Source organism: Papio anubis, chromosome 18 (assembly GCF_008728515.1).
Source record: "Papio anubis isolate 15944 chromosome 18, Panubis1.0, whole genome shotgun sequence".
Taxonomy (NCBI): domain Eukaryota; kingdom Metazoa; phylum Chordata; class Mammalia; order Primates; family Cercopithecidae; genus Papio; species Papio anubis.
In genome coordinates this window covers 5,976,725-5,996,640 of record NC_044993.1, presented here as the reverse complement: position 1 = coordinate 5,996,640, position 19,916 = coordinate 5,976,725, and the positions used below count along the sequence as shown (strand labels likewise).

At 52.6% G+C, this 19,916-nt stretch overlaps 1 protein-coding gene across 5 annotated transcripts in view; it reads right to left on the bottom strand.

The window, feature by feature from the left end:
• Nucleotides 1–19,916, bottom strand: part of SLC38A8 (solute carrier family 38 member 8) — a 34,554-nt gene that overhangs the window by 1,508 nt on the left and 13,130 nt on the right. For 3 of the 5 annotated variants that reach the window (XM_003917245.5, XM_017953617.3, XM_031658059.1), the window contains exons 7-11: nt 17,977–18,034; nt 11,488–11,602; nt 6,002–6,149; nt 5,370–5,578; nt 1,841–1,892 (exon numbers count right to left, since the gene is read on the bottom strand). In XM_003917245.5, the coding sequence (XP_003917294.2) occupies nt 1,841–1,892; nt 5,370–5,578; nt 6,002–6,149; nt 11,488–11,602; nt 17,977–18,034 (582 nt within the window). Of the gene's footprint in view, nt 1–1,840; nt 1,893–2,482; nt 3,839–5,369; nt 5,579–6,001; nt 6,150–11,487; nt 11,603–17,976; nt 18,035–19,916 lie in introns of those variants that run through there. The other 2 variants (XR_001898346.3, XM_021932211.2) reach the window with 2 other exon arrangements.

Sequence of the window (19,916 nt, the reverse complement as noted above, 5' to 3'; positions counted from 1 at the left end):
GTGCCCGTGGGCTGCGGCACTCCTGGAACAGTGCTGATGTATTAGAAGGACCTAAAGCAGTTTTAGCAATAAAAATATCTTGAAAGCTCATCAGTAAAAACTGTTGTGAGCTCAGATCAAGGGAGAAAACAAAAGCACGAAGACTCCAAACAGCGCCCCAGGGAATGAGCAGCTTAGTGGGTTGCCAGTCATTGGGAGGCTAGTTCTAAACCCAAGGCAGGTTTAGAAACATCCAGAAAAACTGCTCTCAATCCAGAAGAAACCAGGCCAGGCCTGCTCCTTTGCAAAAACCAAGCATGGGCTCAATGGGGCTAGAGGGACGGGGGCTAGAGGGGAACAGACCTACAGCTGGGCCCCAAGTTCACGGTTGCTGTCATTTAACATTATCTGTGGTGGGGTGAAGGGTGGCCCCCAAAATTCATGTCCACCTGGAACCTGTGCTGGCGAGCGTATCTGGAAACTGGGTTTTGCAGATGTAATTAAGTGAAAGATCTTGACAGAAGATGCAACCTAGATTTAGGGTGGACCCTAAATCCAATATTAGGTATCCTTATAAAAGAAAGGCAGCCAGGTGTGGTGGTGGGCATCTGTGGGCCCAGCTCCTGCGGGAGGCTGAGGCAGGAAGATCGCTTGAGCCCAGGAGGTTGAGGCTGTAGTGAGCCATGATTACACCACTGCACTCCAGCCTGAGCAACAGAGCAAGACTCTGTCTCAAAAAATAAAATAAGTAAAAGCAGAGCGATATTTGAGACCCAGAGACACAGGGAGAAAGCTAGATAAAGACAGAGGCAGAGACTGGAGTGATATAGCCACAGGCCAAGGAGCACCTGGGGCCACCGGAAGCTGAGGAGCCTTCAGAGAGTCCAGCCCTGCCAACACCTTGATTTCACACTCCTGGCTCCAGAACCGGGAAAAAAAATCATTTCTGTGGCCTGAAGCCTCCCCACCAGGTCCCAATTTGTGGTAATTTGTTACAACGACCCCAGAAAACTAATATCTCATCTCTTTACCTGTCTCAGCCTCAGTTTCCACATCTGTGGAATGGGAGGGAGTCACCCAGACCCTCAGGCTCCCCACGGGCGGCTGAGGAAGAGCCCGTCATTCATGTGCACGTCATCCTCTTCAGTGGGTCAGACTTAGCTGCCCAGTGGCAAAGCAGAGAGGCTCAGTTGTGTCTGATCCACAGGCCCGCTCAGGGATAAATATTTGTTAGATAAAGGAAAGATCCAAATTCTTTGGTCTCAACAGCACTGTATGCCAGGCAGGTGGGTTAGCACGGGGCCTGGGAGCCAGGGGCCTGAGTTGCATCCTAGTTCTGTCCTCACTAGCCTCCTAGCCCGCCTCCTCATCTGTAGGATGGAGACATCCGGGTATGGTGTGGAGGTGAATATGTAAAAGGACCTAGCACAGGGCCTAGCAGAGGAGCCTCAGAACGGCAGCCCACTGCTGTGATAGAACATGTTGTTCCGGTGTCTGGCCGGCCATGGGGTCTCTCTAACAGCCTGCACCCTGATCCTGCCCTGGGTCCGAGCCAGGTAGCAAAGGAGGGTACAGATGCACCACTGGGTGCTTCCAGAGGCTGGAATCTACATGAAATCCCAACTACAGACCCTCAAAGCAGAAGGGAAAGCCCTTGCAGGACCCGGCATCACTGGCCTGGGCTCCTGTCCTGGCTCAGATGCCCTCATAGTGGATGGACAGAGACTCTCTTCCTGTGACCTGCAGGTTTCTCATCTGCAGGATGCAGAGGATGGGAAATAGGATGTCCAGGGTCCCCTGAAGCATTCTTACTCTGATCCGGGGCACGCCCAGGTTGCCACTTCATCTTAGGGACACTTACTTGACTCTTGGTCCTATAGGCTCGATGCCCATTGCACAGATGAGGCACAAACCTGCAAAAAAGACAGGGTCACCCTCAGCTCTTCGTTATCAAACCCAAAGCAACAAAGAGGTCCCGGGAGAAGTCCTCAGGGACCCAGGAGGCCAGCAAGGCCTCTGCCCACAGGTGCCCCTGCCTCAGGCCCCCTGGAGAGGCAACACGGTGGAACTGGAAGGATGGGGCTGGAGTCCCAGCTCAACATGCCTTGTGACTCAGCCAGAGGTCTGGCAACAACTGGCTTCCCAGAGCCCCGTGTTTCAGGCAACCTTGACAACATGTCCTCCACAGCAGGGTCTGTGAAGAGATGGTGAGAGTCCATGCCTGACGCCCAGGAAGGGCTCAGCAACTGGCAGCTACCATTATTACTTTTTTTTTTTTTTTTTTTTTGAGACAGAGTCTCACTCTGTGGCCAGGCTGGAGTGCAGTGGTACCATCTCAGCCCACCGCAACCTCCACCTCCCGGGTTCAAACGATTCTCACGCCTCAGCCTCCTGAGTAGCTGGGACTACAGGCACATGCCACCACGCCCAGCTAATATTTGTATTTTTAGTAGAGACGGGGTTTCACTATGTTGGCCAGGATGGTCTCAACCTCGACCTCATGATCTTCCCACCTCAGCCTCTCAAACTGCTGGGATTACAGGCGTGAGCCACTGCACCCAACCTTTTTTTCTTTTTCTTTTTTTTTTAATAGGTCTGCTAGGATTTAGGGCCATGTAGCTCGACCTAAGGTTCCCAAAGAATCCTCTCTTATCCCAAACCTGTCCTGGGCAGTCCTTCCCAGCACAGGAAACAGCCAGTGCTACAACTGGCCACCTGATCACAGAACCAGAACTTAATCCAGCGGCCCAGACCAGGCAGTGTGACGGAGGAGCCACGTGGCCACACCCTCACCTCTTGAGAAGCTCCACCCGGAGCTGGAGTGAGGAGCAGTGTGGCCACACCCTCAGCCCTGAAAGCCCCGCCCAGAGCCTGAGGGAGGGGCTGTGTGACCACACTCTCACCTCTGAAAGCCCCATCCAGAGCTGAGGGAGGAACTGCATGGCCACACCCCTCATCTCTGAAAGCTCCAAAGCCTGAGGGAGGAGCCGTGTGGCCACACCCCTCACCTATGAAAGCCCCGCCCAGAGCCGAGAGGAGCTGTGTAGCCACACCCTCACCTCTGAAAGCTCCACCCCAAGCCCGAGGGAGAAGCCACACAGCCACACCCCTCACCTCTGAAAGCCTCACCCAGAGCCTGAGTGAGGAGCTGCATGACCACGCCCTCACCTCTGAAAGTCCAGCCCACAACTGAGGGAGGAGCCGTGTAGCCACACCCCCATCAATGAAAGCTTTGTCCAGAGCGTGCAGGAGCAGTTGTATGGCTACACCCCTCACCTCTGAAACTCCTGCCCAGGGTCGAGGAAAGAGCTTTGTAGCCACACCCTCACCTCTGAAAGCTCCACCCCAAGCCCAAGGGAGAATCCACGTGGCCACACCCCTCATTTCTTTGAAAGCTCCACCCAGAACCTGAGGGAGGAGCCACATGGCCACACCCCCACCTCTGAGAGCTCCGTGCAGAGCCAGGAGTAGAGTGGGTGGCTGTTCTCCTCCCGTCCCTTCACTTCCGCAGTTTTTATCCCTTAATCCCAGTAGACCCCAATTTACAGGAGCTAGGGCAGGTACAGTTAGATTCTCAAGGGACTATATCAAAGACAACCCCTGAATCTTAACTCAACTGCTAAGAACCCGCTTTTCATATTCCACACATCAGTTGGCATCTGATAACCAAGGTTTCTCTGTGGCCCTCAATTCTTCCATCCCCCACCTCCGGACTATTGACAAAGTTGTCACCACCCACTTACCTGGGACCCTGAACAATGTTTCATTTCATTTCATTCCCTCATTCGAGTTTTGGAAAACCTCTAAGAGCTTCTCCTGTGCTTTCTGTAAGTTTCACCAATGAGCATCTACTTCTTGTCTGTTTGACAAAAGGGCTGCATTAGGGTACTGGGGATACCTGGCTAAGGGTCCCCAAGCTCAATGTCTCCTTGACGGGGTTCCTCTCACGGCTGAATCACAGGGTCCACTCACGGAACACGCACTGAGGGACCCTCGACTGTGTACTCAGCATTTGCTGTGTGTGGGGCCCTGGAACAGCCCCCACTGCGGATGTGGGGTCTCTGTTCTGGGCTCCAGTGGGTCACTACAGTGTTCTCTCTTCCTCTGGAAGAAGCATCCCTCCAGCTCCTCCTTGCTGGCTTCCCCTCAGATAACGCTTGGGCTGCTCTGAATTGGAACAGCTCTCCATCGCACACTAACTTTGGGAAGGTTTCCTAAGAAACCATCCTTCACAGAAACAGTGTTTGCCTCCAGGGCCTGGGGGCAGGAGGGGAGGGAGGTTTCACAGGGTGCCTTGAGCCACGTGACTTTCACATATATGATTTTCTTTTTTAATAAAACAAAATCCTTTACCAGGAGGTACCAGCAGTAGCATGGACAGAGCTGTATGATTGACCCTCAGCCCTGCTGCACACTAGCTGTGCCCCATGGGGGGTTCAGGGCCTCGGTCTTCCCATCTATGGAGTGGGATAATAAAGGTTCCTCTGTCAAGGATGTCCATCAGGAGCTGTATTAGTCTGCTTGCGTGCTGCTAATAAAGACCTACTAGGGACTAGGTAATGGTTTTCGTTTTTGTTTTTTAAGATGGAGTTTCACTTTTGTTGCCTAGGCTGGTGTGCAGTGGCACGATCTTGGCTCACCGCAACCTCTGCCTCCCGGGTTCAAGTGATTCTCCTGCCTAAGCCTCCCAAGTAGCTGGGATTACAGGCATGCGCCACCATGGATGGCTAATTTTGTATTTTTAGTAGAGAAAGGGTTTCTCCATGTTGGTCAGGCTGGTCTCAAACTCCTGACCTCAGGTGATCTGCCTGCCTCAGCCTCCCAAAGTGCTGAGATTACAGGTGTGAGCCACTGTGCCCGGCCAGAGGCTAGGTAGTTTATAAAGGAAAGAGGTTTAATGGACTCACAGTTCCACATGGCTTGGGAGGCCTCACAAACATGGCAAAAGGCGAATAAGGAGCAAAGTCATGTCTTACATGGTGGCAGGCAAGAGAGCTTGTGTGGGGGAAGTCCCATTTATAAAACCATTGGATCTCATGAGACTTATTCACTACCAGGAGAACAGTAGGGGTGGAACCACCCCCTTGATTCAACTATCTCCACCTTGCCCTGCCCTTCACAGATGGGGATTATCACAGTGCAAGGTGAGACTTGGGTGGGAACACAGCCAAAGCATGTCAGGAGCTACTGAGATGTTCAATGAGTGAGGGAAGGTATGTAAAGCCCAAGCCCTGTGCCTGGCTCAATAAACAGGGCATCTACATGGGGCCTTAATCCTACCTGTATGCGTCTCCCACCTTCCAGAACCTTGACCTCCAACACGGGGAGTCCCCACAGAGATGAACAGGGAAGAATGAGTGGGCAGAAAGCCTGGAAAGCAGGGGCCTCACCTGGGAAGATGAAGATGAAGAAGGAACTGATGCCTCCGATGATGCTGACGATCTCGCTGAGGTCGGGCATAAACAGCACCATGGCAAGCGTCACGGTGACCCACAGGACAGTCAGCGGCATCCGGACCCACAGCCCTGAGGGGTCAGCCAGGGCCCTGGGCCCCCATCCCCGCAAGCAGCTTCTCCTCCAGAAGTCCTGCATCACCGACCTGGAGGCCACGCCCAACACAGACAATGGGCATCCCAGGGGCACCAGCCTCCACCTGCCAGCTGCTTCCCCAGTCCTCCAGGAGTCCCCCCCCCCGCCCACACACCTGCCAGGGCTCCTGTTCCACAGTCAGGCATTAATTCCCCAGGAGATCTTGCCAACCCTCAGGGGTTCTGCCACCATCAGGCAGCCCATGGGACAGGGGATAAAGCACATGGTTCGAGTTCCAGTCCTAGCTGTGACACACACTCACGGGGTGACTTTGGGCAATCTACCTAAATCCTCTGTGCCTGTTTCCTCCTCTCTACAACTGGAGATGATGGTAGTCCGACAGCCGTGTAACCCACACCTGGGCACATGCTCAATCACAGCACACGTCAGCAGACCATGCTGAACGGTGCCCCCCCACTGAGCCAGGCCTCACCTCCCCAGGAAGAGCACGATGGGGTAGACAGTTACGATGGAGACAGCAAAAAGGACCCGGGCCACAATGATGACCATGTCATTGCCTGGGTAGGACATCAAGATGTCAGCAGAAACTTCTGTCCCAAAGGTCAGGAAGCCATAAACCCCTGAAGGTGGGAAAGGATGGAAGCCAGAGAGTGAATTAAGAAAATGCTGTCCCCTCCCCCACCAACAGATGGATAGTGCCTGGCTTTACCACCTAGAATTTTGGCAGGGATAGCCCAACGGTTTCCTGTCCTAAGCCTATACATGACTCTGCTCCACGGATTCAAAACTCCTGCAGACAAATCCGCCACTTGTCCTTCTTTCAAATCGCTCACAGAGCTGGTGCACAGAGCTTACCCATAGCACGTGTGTTGACTAGAAGCACAGAACACTCTGAAAAATACAAACACACCTCCCATGCCCTGTCCATCTCACTCCTACGACATCTAAAGAAAGCAGCTAGCTGTGCACACATTTCCAAATGGGGAAAACCAAGAGCCAGGGCATCAACGAATGCCTGGAATCACACAGCTAGTTTTCGTGGACTGAGGACTACAGCACCAGTCCCTTTGCCCCAACAGAGTGATGCTGCTTCCATCACCCCCGGTTGCCTGCCCTGTCCTGAGACATCTGCCTCTGACTAACAGCCACGTCCCTTTCACCTCTCTGCAAGCCCTTTCTGAGAGGTCCCATGGCCCTGGCAGTGAGAACATGTGGAGGTGACACTGAATCGCTGAGTCTGACCCACGGACTACAGACTGATGGGACCTCCTCTTCTGGGGAGGGAGTCACCCAGCAAGTTTCCTGGGCAACCACAGTATCTTAGTCCATTTTCTGTTGCTTACAACAGAATACCTGAAACTGGGCATCTCATAAAGAAAAGAAATTTACTTCCTATAGTTATGAAGGCTGAGAAGTCCAAGACTGAGTGACCACACTGGGAAAGCCTTCTTGCCAATGGGGACTGTCTTCAGAGTTCCGAGGGTGGCACAGGGCATTGCACAGCAAGGAGGGTGAGCTCTGACTCAGCCCTCATTCCCTCTTCTTATAAAGCCACCAGTGCCATGTCCATGATAACCCATCAGTCCATTCACCCATTAATCCATTAAGCCCCTGCCCCATGCCTGCCTCTTATGTGGGCTCTTCGGCTGGACCTAGAAACTAAAATCGACACCAGTGAGACAATCAGATCAATGGGAGAAAAGCCTACAGATCTTATTAATTCTCCATGTACATGGGCTCTTAACAGAGTGATGTCTGAAGAAGCGGCCAAAATGAGATGCTTTTATGCTTTTGAGACAAAGACTAAATCTGACAAGGAATAACAGGCCACAGGGGATCTGGTCAGGGGCAGTGAATTTCTAGGGGAGTCACTAGGAGATATATGGGGTGGATATCAAACTAGCAGACGCTAAGGGCTAGTTCAGTAAGTGGATTTATTCAGGTCCATTGCAGCCAGAAATCCCACTTCCAGTGATGACGACTATTTCCTCACCCTGGTATGGGGAGGGGGCCCGTCCCAGAGGAATTTTTATGGCTTGATTCCTGCAGAAAGAGTCAAGTCAGCTAGCCCTTTCTGAAACTACAATTTCTCGTGTGTGTGTGTGTGTGTGTGTGTGTATAATTTTTTTTTTTTTTTTTTTTTTTTTGAGCTGGAGTCTCACTCTGTCATCCAGGCTGGATTGCAGTGGCACAATCTTGACTCACTGCAACCTCCACCTCCCATGTTCAAGCGATTCTCCTGCCTCAGCCTCCTGAGCAGCCGGGATTACAGGCACGTGTCACCATGCTCGGCTAAATTTTTGTATCTTTAGGAGAAATGGGGTTTCACTGTGTCAGCTAGGATGGTCTCGATCTCCTGACCTCGTGATCCACCTGCCTCAGCCTCCCACAGTGCTGGGATTACAAGCATGAGCCACCATGCCTGGTCTCCGATATTTTCAACCCGAAATAATCAATGTACCAGTTTGGCATACTGGCAGATGGCGCGTCCTTCAACCCTTCACCACAAATGGATTAATCTGTTCATGAGAGCAGCGTCCTCGTGACTCCACAGCTTCTTAAAGGCCTCACCTCTTGATACTGCCATACTGGCAATTACATTTCAACAGGAGTTTGGAGGGGACAAAGAATCAAACCACAGCATTCTGCCCCTGGTCCCCAAAACTCATATCCTCCTCACAGATAAATACCCCACAGTTATTCCAACCCCATGGCCCCAAAGTCTTCATGTGCTCCAGCACCAACTCAGAGGTCCAAACTCCAGCGTCTGCTCTGTCAGCCTGTGCAATCAAAAGCCATCTACTTCCAAGACACAGTGGCAGTGCAGGCAAAAGAAACATTCTCATCCCAGAAGACAGACCAAGGCCAAAGGCAAGGAGTAAAGGCTCCAAGCAAGTCTGAAACCCAGCAGGGCAGACGCTCAAGCTTCAAGCTGGAGGATCATCTGTTTTGACACCACGTGCCACCCCCTGGACACACTGGGGCAACTCCACTCCTACGGCTTTGCCGGGTACAGCCCACGTGTCTGTTCACAGGGGCTGGCGCTTGATGCCTGAAGCTTTTGCAGGCAGGTGTTACACATTGCTGCTAACTTCGCGGTTTGTAGCCCCAGCGGTGGTCCCACTCTCACGACTCCACTAGGCACTGCCCTGGCAGAGATGCTCTGCAGTAGCTCCAACCTGCATTTCCACTTGGCACTGCCCTCATGGGGGCTCTGTAGAGTGGCTCTGCGGCTGTGACAAGTCTCTGCCTGGACTCCTACGCTTTCCACAACATCCTTTTTTTTTTTTTTTTGAGACAGGGTCTTGCCCTGTCACCCAGGCTGGAGGGCAGTGGCACAATCACAGCTCATTCCAGCCTTGACCTCCAGGGCTCAAGTGATCCTCCCGCCTCAGCCTCCTGAGTAGCTCGAACTACAGGCTCACACCACCATGTTCTGCTAATTTAAAAAAATGTTTTGTAGAGACAGGGTCTCACTACATTGGCCAGGCTGGTCTTGAATTCCTGGCCTCAAGCAGTCCTCTCACCTCAGCCTCCCAAAATGCTGGCATTACAGGCATGAGCCACCACACCTGGCCTGAACAACATCTTTTGAAATCTGGCCAGAGGCTGCCAAGTTTCTGTAGCTCTGGCTGCCAGGCTGCAGAATTAGCACCACATGGATCCTGCCAAGGTTTACCACTTATACCTCTGGGGCTGCGGCACGAGCCAGACCAGAGGCCACCTGAGCCAAGGCTGGTGCAGCGAGGAACCCTGTGCCAGGGTCCAGGGAGCAGAGACATGAGGGCACCTAGGATAGCCTGTGGAGGCACTCTGGGTCTGTCCCCAGAACCATCCTGCCCTGGAGGCCCCTGAGCCTGCGACGGGAGGGGCAGCCTCTAAGATCTCTGAAATGCCTTCAGGGTCTTTCTTCCATTCTCTAGATAATCCTTTCTCTCTGTACTAATCTCCTTAGCAAAAGGTCTCAGGGCCATAACCTTGGTTTCCTATCCAGAACATGCGCTGCACTCTACACAGGCAGGCTGAAAGAGTTCCAGATCTTGCTGCTTTGCTTCTCTTTTGATGATCAGTTCCCTCTTCAAGTCATTTTTTGCCTGTCCCAGCATAACGTGAGCAGCTAAGAATAGCCATGCAGCATCGTGAATGCTCTGCTACTTGATATTTCTTCTGCCAGATACCCTAGTTCGTCCTTTTTTGCCGGGGGAGACAGAGTCTCTTTCTTGTTGCCCAGGTTGGAGTGCAGTGGCACAATCTTGGCTCACTGCAACCTCCGCCTCCCAGGTTCAAGTGATTCTCCTGCCTCAACTTCCCGAGTAGCTGGGATTACAGGTGCCTGCCACCATGCCCAACTAATTTTTTGTATTTTTAATAGAAATAGGGTTTTACCATGTTGGACAGGCTGATCTCAAAATCCTGACCTCAAGTGATCCACCTGCCTCGGTCTCCCAAAGTGCTGGGATGACAGGCATGAGCCGCGGCACCCGGCCAGTTCTTCCGGTTCAAGTTCAGCCTTCCACAAAGCCCTCGGGCATGGACACGGTTCAGCCAAGTTATTTACCAGTTTCTAACAGGTTTGGCCTTTACTCCAGCTTCCAAACCCTTGTTCCTTGGTTCCGTCTGAAACCCCCTCAGAATAGCCTTTACTATCCATGACTAGCTACAGCATCTAAGAAGTTCCAAATGTTCCCTAGTCTTGTCTCTAAGCCCTCACCAGAATCTAGCCTTTTTCTAGCCTGCTCCTCCAAATTCTTCCAGCCTACACTCATCGCCCAGCTCCAAAGCCACTTCCACGTTCCAGGTAGTCAATCATCAACTCTTTATACCAATTCTCTGTCTTAGCCTATTTTTTGTTGGTTACAACCGAATGCCTGAAACTGAGTAATTTATAAAGAAAGGAATTTTATATTTTTACAGTTATGGAGAAGTCTGTACTTCTCCATATGAGAAGTCCAGGATTCTCAGTTATGAGAAGTCCAGGATCAAGAGGCTGCATCTGGTGAGAGCCTTCTTGCTGGGGGGGACTTTGCAGAGCCCTGAAGTGGCACGCAGGGTGTCACATGGCGAGGGGGCTGAGCGTGTGAGCCCAGGACTCTCTTCCTCTTCTTACAAAGCCACCAGCCCCACTCCCATGATAACCTATTAATCCATTAATCCATGAATAGATTAATCTGTTCATGAGGGCAGAGGCCTCATGCCCCAATCCCCTCTTGAAGGCCCCACCTCTCAACGCTACCACATCGGGGATTAAATGTCAACGTGAGTTTTAAAGAGGATAAATATTCAAACCATAGCACACAGGAGTCCAAGGCTGCCTGACAGACCCACTGCAGCCCAAGAGCTTCCTAGATTGGAGGATACGATGTAAATGAAAAAAAGACTGGAGTGAAGGGGCCAACCAGAAGCCAGCCGTGCCAGAGACCTGGGTCTGTGCTTCCGACGCACTGTATGATCTTGGGTGTCACAGCCCCTCTCCGAGCCACACTTTCCTCACCTTTAAAGACCCATTGCAGCTTAAAAAAAAAAAAAAAAAAAAAAAAAAAAGACCCTCTGCCTCCCACACACAGTTTGTGAGCACCTGAGTCCACTGTACCCACAAATGTTTTGTAAACCACCATCCAGATGTTACAATGTAATGACCGACAGCAGTCAATGTCCTTTGAACAGCAGGCAGCAGGGCTGGGGTGTGGTGTGTAAGAGCAGGGGCTGTGGAGATGGCTAGGCTGGAGTTCAGTTCTCAGCTTTGCACATCTAACTGTGAAACCCTGAACAAGTTCTGGAGGGCCTCTGAGCCTCGGCTTCCTCATCTATGAAATGGGGCCCTTTCCTATGGACACTAAGGATTAAATGAGTCCAGGGGCTCAAAACGTGGAGTATTGGGCCCAGCACATGGCAAACTCTCTAGAGAGATTCTCACTGTTACTCCCCACCCTCTGCAGGGGTGCCTGGGAAGGGCCTTACCCGTCAGTGAATAGATGAGGCAGCAGGCCAGCAAGGACAGCACGGAGACCAGGGCCCAGTGGGAGAGGCTCCGCTTGTGCATGCTACAGTAGATGGAGACAGCAGCTTCGTGACACTGCAAGACAGAGGGCGGCTCAGCAGGACGCTGGCATCCCCCGGAACCAGAGATGCGAAAAAGCACTCATATCCAAAAGGTGGGAGATGTGGGATAGGATGAGGTTTCTCTTCAAATAGCCTGATCAATCCTTTATTCTTTAATTCACAGTACACCCCCACCCCTTTTCCCTTTTTTTCTTCCTTCCTACCTTTGTTACATGTCCAAACACGCCACAGTACCAGGTGTTATCAATACCAGTTCACATTCCTTTTTCTTTAAAAAAAAAAAACTAGCTCTCTAGCTCATTACAAACACCCCTTCCCCTTTCCCCTCTCCTCCTTACCTGCCCGCCTTATCTCAAAAAAGTTCCAATGTCTAACCAACCGAGACTGGTTTAGATTGTGCGGCTCAACCCCAGCCAGTGGGAAAAGCGTACAGGGGCAGGACTTGCGTCAGGAAGAAAGGCCCTCGTACCCCTTTGTTCAGGTGTGCTCTCATGGCAATTGGCCCTCTGCACAAAAGTAAAATCACTTTGCTAAGAATCCTTTAAGTGTTCAATTTCGTTAAGATTTTGAGCGTTATTCCCAACAGACACAACCCACGTGCCCACCAAGAGCAGAGGGCGTAAATCAGTGGCAGGATGCTAACATACAGAGCATGACATGGCTCTGACAAAGAACCGTGCACCTCAACACAGAAGAATCTCGCAGACAGAACGTTGAACACAAGAACCCAGATAGGGGCCGGGCGCGGTGGCTCACACCTGTCATCCCAGCACTTTGGGAGGCCAAAGGGGGCAGATCACTTGAGGTCAGGAGTTCGAGACCAGCCTGGCCAACATGGCAAAACTCCATCTCTAAAAGTACAAAAATTAAGCCGGGCATGGTGGTGAGCACCTGTAATCCCAGCTACTCGGGAGGCTGAGGCAGGTGAATTGCGGGAATCTGGGAGGCAGAGGTTGCAGTGAGCCAAGATCGTGCCACTGCACTCCAGCCTGAAAGACAGAGACTCTGTCTCACAAGAAAAAGCAGCCAGACAGCAGAGAATGTTTCTGTTAATGGATGCAAAGTTCAAGTTACAAGATGAACGATTCTACACCAGGGTTTCTCAGCCTTGGCACAACTGATGTCCAGTGTGGGATAACTCCTGGCAGCCGCCCTGTGTGATGCTTGGGGCGGGGGGATGTTGTGCAGTGTCCCTGGCCGGGACCTACTAGATGCCAGTAGCAGCCCCCCTCCCCCAAGTTGTGACAACCCAAAATGTCTCCAGACATGGCCAAATGTTCCCTGGGGGTATAACCAACCCACATGAACCCGTGCTAGAAGGCAGGATGGTGGTTTGGGTAGGGTGGGTGCTAGTGACTAGAAAAGGTCATGAAGGGGGTCGTGGGGGCTTGACCATGTCACGTGGGTGCACACATACTTAGAATCTACATACTGTATATGTAACATGCCATATTGGGGTTAGAATTTTTTTTGGTAGAGATGGGTTCTTACTGCATTGCCCAGGCTGGTCTCAAACTCCTGAGCTCAAGCAACCCTCCTGCCTTGGCCTCCCTAAGTGCTGAGATTTCAGGTGTGAGCCACCATGCCCAACAGGGATAAGAATTTTAAATTCAGGAGGGAGCGGTAGCTCATGCCTGTAATCTCAGCACTTTGGATATGCCAAGGTGGGTGGATCACCTGAGGTCTGGATTTGGAAACCAGCCTGTCCAACAGGGTGAAATCCCATCTCTACTAAAAGTATAAAAATTAGGTGTGGTGGCACACGCCTGTAATCCCAGCTATTTGGGAGGCTAAGGCAGGAGAGTAGCTGGAGCCTGGGAGGCAGAGTCTCACTCTGTCACCCAGAATGGAATGAAGTGGTGCTATCTTGGCTCACCGCAACCTCCGCCTACTGAGTCCTCAAAAGACTCTCCTGCCTCAGCCTCCGGAGTAGCTGGGATTACAGGCACGCCCAGCTAAGTTTTTATATTTTTGGTAGAGACAGGGTTTCACCATGTTGTCCAGGCTGATCTCATACTCCTGACCTCAAGTGATCCTCCCACCTCAGCCTCCCAAAGTGCTGGGATTACAGGCGTGTGCCACCACACACCAATAATTTTTGTTTAATGCACAACATACACAGTCAATGCCAAGGGCCCATGAGTCACGTGGATTCATTTCTTTGGGTGGGTTGTGGACACTGGTGATTCATGAACAGCCAAGGGAACACTGATGTACAGCCAGGGCTGCGCGGGGAGGCTCTGCTCTGTCCAGACACGAGGGGCAGGGAGGTGCTGCTCCGTCCAGACACACTGGTGGGTTCGGCGTTCTTCCCAGGCTCCCAGGGCTGGTTCCCACCATTACACCCACTCACTCACTCCTGGTTAAAACCAAATATGCCGAGGCCTTGCTCCTGCCCACCCTGCAAGGATCCTATACAAGGAGCTCAGATTGGCTGGGTCTCCCCTCCCTGCCTCAAGGCCTTTGCCTGTGCTGGTCCCTCTGGCAGGATTTTCTCCTGGTCCAGCCAGCTCCTCCACACCCTCCCGCGGAGTCCTCCCGAGTGGGCTGGTTTCCTCTCTCACACGGCCCGTGTCTTCAACATAAGCAGGCTTTTCATTTTGTCTGCTCAGCATCTCTCAACCACACGACAACGACCACGTCTGCCTTGCTCAGGGCTCTGAACTTGGGCCAGGATCGGAGCCTGCACCCAGCTGAATGAACACTCCAGGGGTTACCCACCTACCCATCCCGTGAACCCACCCAGTAGCCACCAGGCCTCCCTCCACCCAGCCCTGCTCTCTGTCACTCATGATTCCCACTTGGTGCAAGCGAGCAAAGCCAAGGAAACAAGCCCAGCACAGCCATCCTCCCACTCCCAGGACACATTCTGTAGATGTAGGAGGGCACAGTGGCCTCCTCCCTCTGGCTTCCAGCCCCCACTGAGCACACCCCTTCCACTGACCTCAGGCGCCATGCACCCCTGCTTTCTGCCCCCAGGTTTCCCTGACCTACGGGAGGGTTCCACCAGCAGTGGGGACTCGACACCTCTGGGACTCTGCGGATCAACCCTCTGCCTCCTGCACCCCACGGCACTTGTGGGGTTCACCCCACACACTCAGGTCAGCCCTGTGGACCTGGAGCCCCAGTGCCCACAATGGGGACCTCTGTGATGCCCCTTTCCTGTTCCTAAAGGGGCGCCAGCACCTCAGCCCCATCGCAGGCTCTGCCTTCAGGGCACCTAGGTGCCCCAAGGTAGGGGGTCCCGGAACCGCAGCTCTGCATATAGAGGCACAGCTGAGTCCAGTATAAGAGAGAAGACAGTCAGTAGTGCCCGACAGGCTGGTGGGCAGGAGGTGCCTCCTTTTCTCCCCACTGACTCCCCAGTTGGGTTTCTACTGGTGTTTTTTGTTGTTTTTTATTTGAGACAGTCTTGCTCTGTAGCCCAGGCTGGAGTGCAGTGGCATGATCTTGGCTCACTGCAACCTCCACCTCCTGGGTTCAAAGGATTCTGATTCAGCCTCCCAAGTAGCTGGGATTACAGGCCCGCGCCAGCATACCTAGCTAATTTTTGTATTTTTTGTTCAGATGGGGTTTCACCATGTTGGCCAGGCTGGTCCTGAACGCCTGACCTCAGGTGATCCACCAGCCTCAGCCTGTTAAAGTCCTGGGATTCCAGGCATGAGCCACCGCACCCGGCCTCTACTGGTTTTATAAGGGGAAGCAGAGCAGGCCTGCTGAGGGCGGGTGGCACCCAGGAGGTGGTGGCAGTGTGCAGGCACTCATTGCTCGGTGATGGAAAGAGATGGCAAGATGACACAGTGGCCAAAAAGTGGACCCCACCCAGATGTCCATCAAAGGACAGAGGGATAAAGCGCAGCTTATCCACACAACGGAACATCATTTGACCACACATAGGGTGGCTACAACATGGATGAATCTCACCAACACGGTGGGGGAGGGAAGCCTGTCATTAAAGGCCACAGCGGGATTCCATTCCTAGGAGAGGGCCATCATAGGCAAATCCAGAGAGACAGGAAGCACAAAAGCTGCGGGCAGGGGTGGAGAATGGAGAGCGACTGACGGCGATGGGTTTCCTCTGGGAGCAACAGAAAGGTTCTCAACTGACTGTGATGGTGGCACAGCTCTGAATATACTAAAATCCATTACGTTGCACACTTCAGAAAAGTGAATGGCATGTTATGTGCATTCTATCTTAACAAAAATGTTTTTTAAGACCACAAAAACCAGCCGGGCAGTGGTTCATGCCTGTAATCCCAGCACTTTAGGAGGCTGAGGTGGGTGGATCACAAGGTCAAGAGATCGAGACCAGCCTGGCCAAAGTGGTGAAACCCCATCTCTACTAAAAATACAAAAATTAGCTGGGCATGGTGGCAGGTGCCTGTAGTTCCAGCTACTCAAGAGGCTGAGGCAGGAGAATCGCTTTAACCCAGGAGGCGGAGGTTGCAGTGAGTCAAGATCGCGCCACTGCACTCCAGCCTGGGCAACAGAGCGAGAGTCTGTCACAAAAGAAAAAAAAAAAACACCAGAAATCCTGGCATAGCCGCACTGGCTGGGGGTGGACACGACCCCTCTGCTCCTGAGTCCCTCTCACAGACTGGACAGGCCTGGGGCGGGGGTGCCCCATTGCCAAATGTGTTTGGGCGGGGACGCTGTGTTTGAGTCAGGTCAGTGTTCCTGATGACAGTATGTGACCATCCCTTCCCTGCAGCCCTCTCCAGCCTCACCCCCTTTTCCCAGCACCTTCACCTCCATTTATTCTCCCCCGCTTCAGATCCTGGCAGCCCCCACCTCTAGCCTGAGCCCCTACTCCCACTCCTTCAATTCTCATCCTTCCCCGCTCTTCATCTCAGCATCTCGTGTCCCTGGAGACGCAGCCCAGGCCTGGTTGCTAGGAGAATCGGATGAGGGCTGGAGGCAAAGGTGAGGGGCACCGCTTGCCAGCATCGGGGAGGCGGCCCCAGCGTGGGTCTGCCGCACCATATGGCGCTTGGGCACAGAGAGGGGTTGTTAAACCCAGTCCAGACAAACAGTTGACAGCAAAATCAGTTCTTTAGATCTTTCAAAATATTGGGCATGCAAGAAGCAATGTGAGAAATCCACGGAAGTGGCTTGCTGAGGCCCTGAAGCAGTGCGCCGACTTACTATGCGGAAGAGAAATGGAAATCTTTCCGGATTTTTTTCTTTCCTGAAAAGGGTTCTCAAAGAAAAGGCAAGATGAAGAACAGAAGCAGAGCTCACTGATGGTCAAGGGAAGAGAAGAGCTCAATGGCTACAAAGCTGAGATCCAGTGGTAAACCCTGGACGCATCTCCCTGTGGACTTGATTTTACTTTGGAATGGTTTTGTTGGTGCTGGTAGTAGGCAGTGGATAGGTGGTTGTTTTCAGGAGATAGAGGTAAATCTTCCCTAAAATAAGCAACATGGCCAGGCACGGTGGCTCACGCCTATAATCTTAGCGCTCTGGGAGGCCGAGGTGGGCAGATTGCTTGAGGAAACAATGGAAGAACAGTGTCTGCTGCCACCTACTAGGAGGGCTAGGGGTACCCATGACAGCCCAGAAGCAGGGGACTGAGCCCAGGCCCGCCGCCTCCCTGCCGTCCCCCCATCCCTGGCCACCTTTCCCCTAGCACCATGCCACAGAGTCCTCTGCACATCTTTCTCCAGCTGTGCCTGGGGCCGGCTCACATCGGCGGCCCACCTGTGCTGTCCTCTACCTGGGGTGCACTCCCAGTCACCTGGCTGCTGCCCTTATATCCTTCAAGATCCCTTTCAGACCCTACCACCTTGAGCAGACACCTCTGACTCTACCCCTCTGCCAGGATTCTACATATACAGCCTCGTCCTCCCTCCCATGATATTCTATTAAAAATTCTGTATTTCTGTCCCCTCCCCCTCTTTAATCAGCTACCTGTACACCTTCCAGCTCCTCTACCCTGTACCCCTCAGGAGGCAGGATCTTTCCTGCCCAAGGCCCTGGGCAGAGTCCACCTGGGTAAAACTGTCCTGCCAGAGTTAAGTAGAAAGCTCTAGGCCTCCAGGCCTCAGGTCTGATTACAGCCCTGTGGGGGTTCTGCAGAGGAAGGGACAGGTCCCAGGTCCCCACACTCTACCCGAGACCCAATAAACATGGTGCTGCTTTTGGCCATCAGTGGGGGCTGGATTCCCAAGTTCAAGGCAATTCCCACCTCCCTGAACCCAGACACCAACCCACTCTCGTGGTCTCGAAAGACAGCCTGGAGACCACAGGTTGGCAGCAGAGAGCCCACTGTATTCTAGAAGTCCTCAAACGCCTCCCTAACAGAGAAACCAAGGTTTCCCGATGGAGCAGAGAGTCACCCACAGCCTCTACAAATGCCACAGTCTTCAACACAGATGCTCAAATTACCTGAAACCCGAAGCAGATGGTGGGGAAGACACTGAACACAGAGGTCCAGGAGGCAGGGCTGTAAACAGACAAGAACAGGAGTTTATTAAAGAAGGGTCACACCCGGAACTACCTGCGGCTGCAAGGGTGAATTTTAAAGGATGCTGGGAAAATGTAACAGAGCATGGCTGCAAGTTGTATTTTTAATGACTGTGTCCATGACCAGGCTTTTGGGAATGGAAAAGGATGCTGGCTAAATGCTACACTTTCTAAATACGTCTTTGCTGACATTTGGTAACATGACATTTTCCATGTGGGCAGAATTCGGGCAGGGAAACAGCAATAGGAACTCCCAACTTCCTTCTTGAAGGCTGCTGGCTCCCAGTGCGGTTTGGTAATGGGGGGGCACCCACAGCATCCACACAATGATCCCAAATAGCACAAGGATGGTTTGAGCTCCGTCCAAGCCACCTTAGAGGACAGAGGTCTGCATGGGGAGAAAACCTCCAGGTCCAGCCTCTTGGGATCCCCGCCTGGTTCCCAGCTTCCTTTGACAGGCTTTCTAGGTGTAATTATTGAAAGTAAGATGAAGTCATGCTGGATGAGGGTGGGCCTGAATCCAATGCCTGCCGCCCCAATTGGAAGGGAAAACAAATACACAGAGAAAACACAGTGTGAGGATGAAGGCTGAGACCCAGTGATACGTCTATCAGCCAACGAACCAGATCGCTGCCCCCAGAACTGGGAAGAGGCAGGAAAGATCCGCTTCTGGAGCCTTCAGAGAGAGCATGGCCACACTTTGATTCTGGACTTCTAGGCACCAGAAGTGAGGGAAATTTCTGTTATTTTAAGCCACAGAGTATGTAGTCACTTGTCACAGCAGCCCTTGGACACTCACATATCCTAACTCACCATCTCCTGTTTTTACCAGGGGCCTCCTCATCCCCCCGACCTGCCTGTGCTAAAGTACCACCAGCTCAGTGTACGGATTTCAGCACTCACAGCCTTGAACGCCGTCTCTGGGCCAATGTCAGCCACGTTTCTGCTGCCAGCCAGGACCTCTCTCCCTGAACTTCAGACACACAGACCTGCCCAGCTGCTTGACTTCCCTCTTAGACGTCTCAAGGTCGGCTCCACCTTGACTGTTCCAGCCTGAGCTGCTCCCAGGGACCCGCCCTTGTCAGTCCTCTCTAATCCGGGAAACGGCATCTCCGACCTTCCCATTGTTCAAGCAGAGACCTCCAAGTTACCTTGACTTTCTTCTCTCTCTTGCTTACCGTCCAACCCACCCGCAGCACTGGCTACAGAATTCACAGGGCCAGGTGCAAAAGGAACGTGTGGGGACCTTTGTTGGACAATGATTAAGAATTTTAAGACGGCAACAGCAGAGGGTTACACTGAGCACGGGGACTGGGTGACTGCAGGAGTCCCACACCCACAAGCCAGCCCTGCCACTGGGAAATCTGATCTCAAGCATATCCAGAGTCTGACTCTTCCTCACGGCCTCCTCTGAAGCCACCAGGTCTGGGACCTGGGATCTAGGCAGGGGCCTCCTACTTGGTCTCTGCTGCTGCCCCTGGTTCCCAAAGACGACCGAACAGCCAGTATGAGCCTTTTTTTTTTTTTTTTTTTTTTGAGACAGAGTCTTGCTCTGTTGCCCAGGCTGGAGTGCAGTGGTATGATCTTGACTCGCTGCAAACTCTGCCTCCCGTTTCAAGCAATTCTCCTGCCTCAGCCTCCTGAGCAGCTGAGATTACAGGTGCGCGCCACCACACCTGGCTACGTTTTCTATTTTTAAGTAGAGACAAGGTTTCACCATGTTGGCAAAGTTGGTTTTGAACTCCTGACCTCAAGTGATTCACCTGCCTCAGCCTGGCAAAGTGCTGGGATTACAAGTATGAGCCACCACACCCTGCCCAAAGTGACCATTTTTAAAAACAGGTCCTGTCACATCCCTGCTG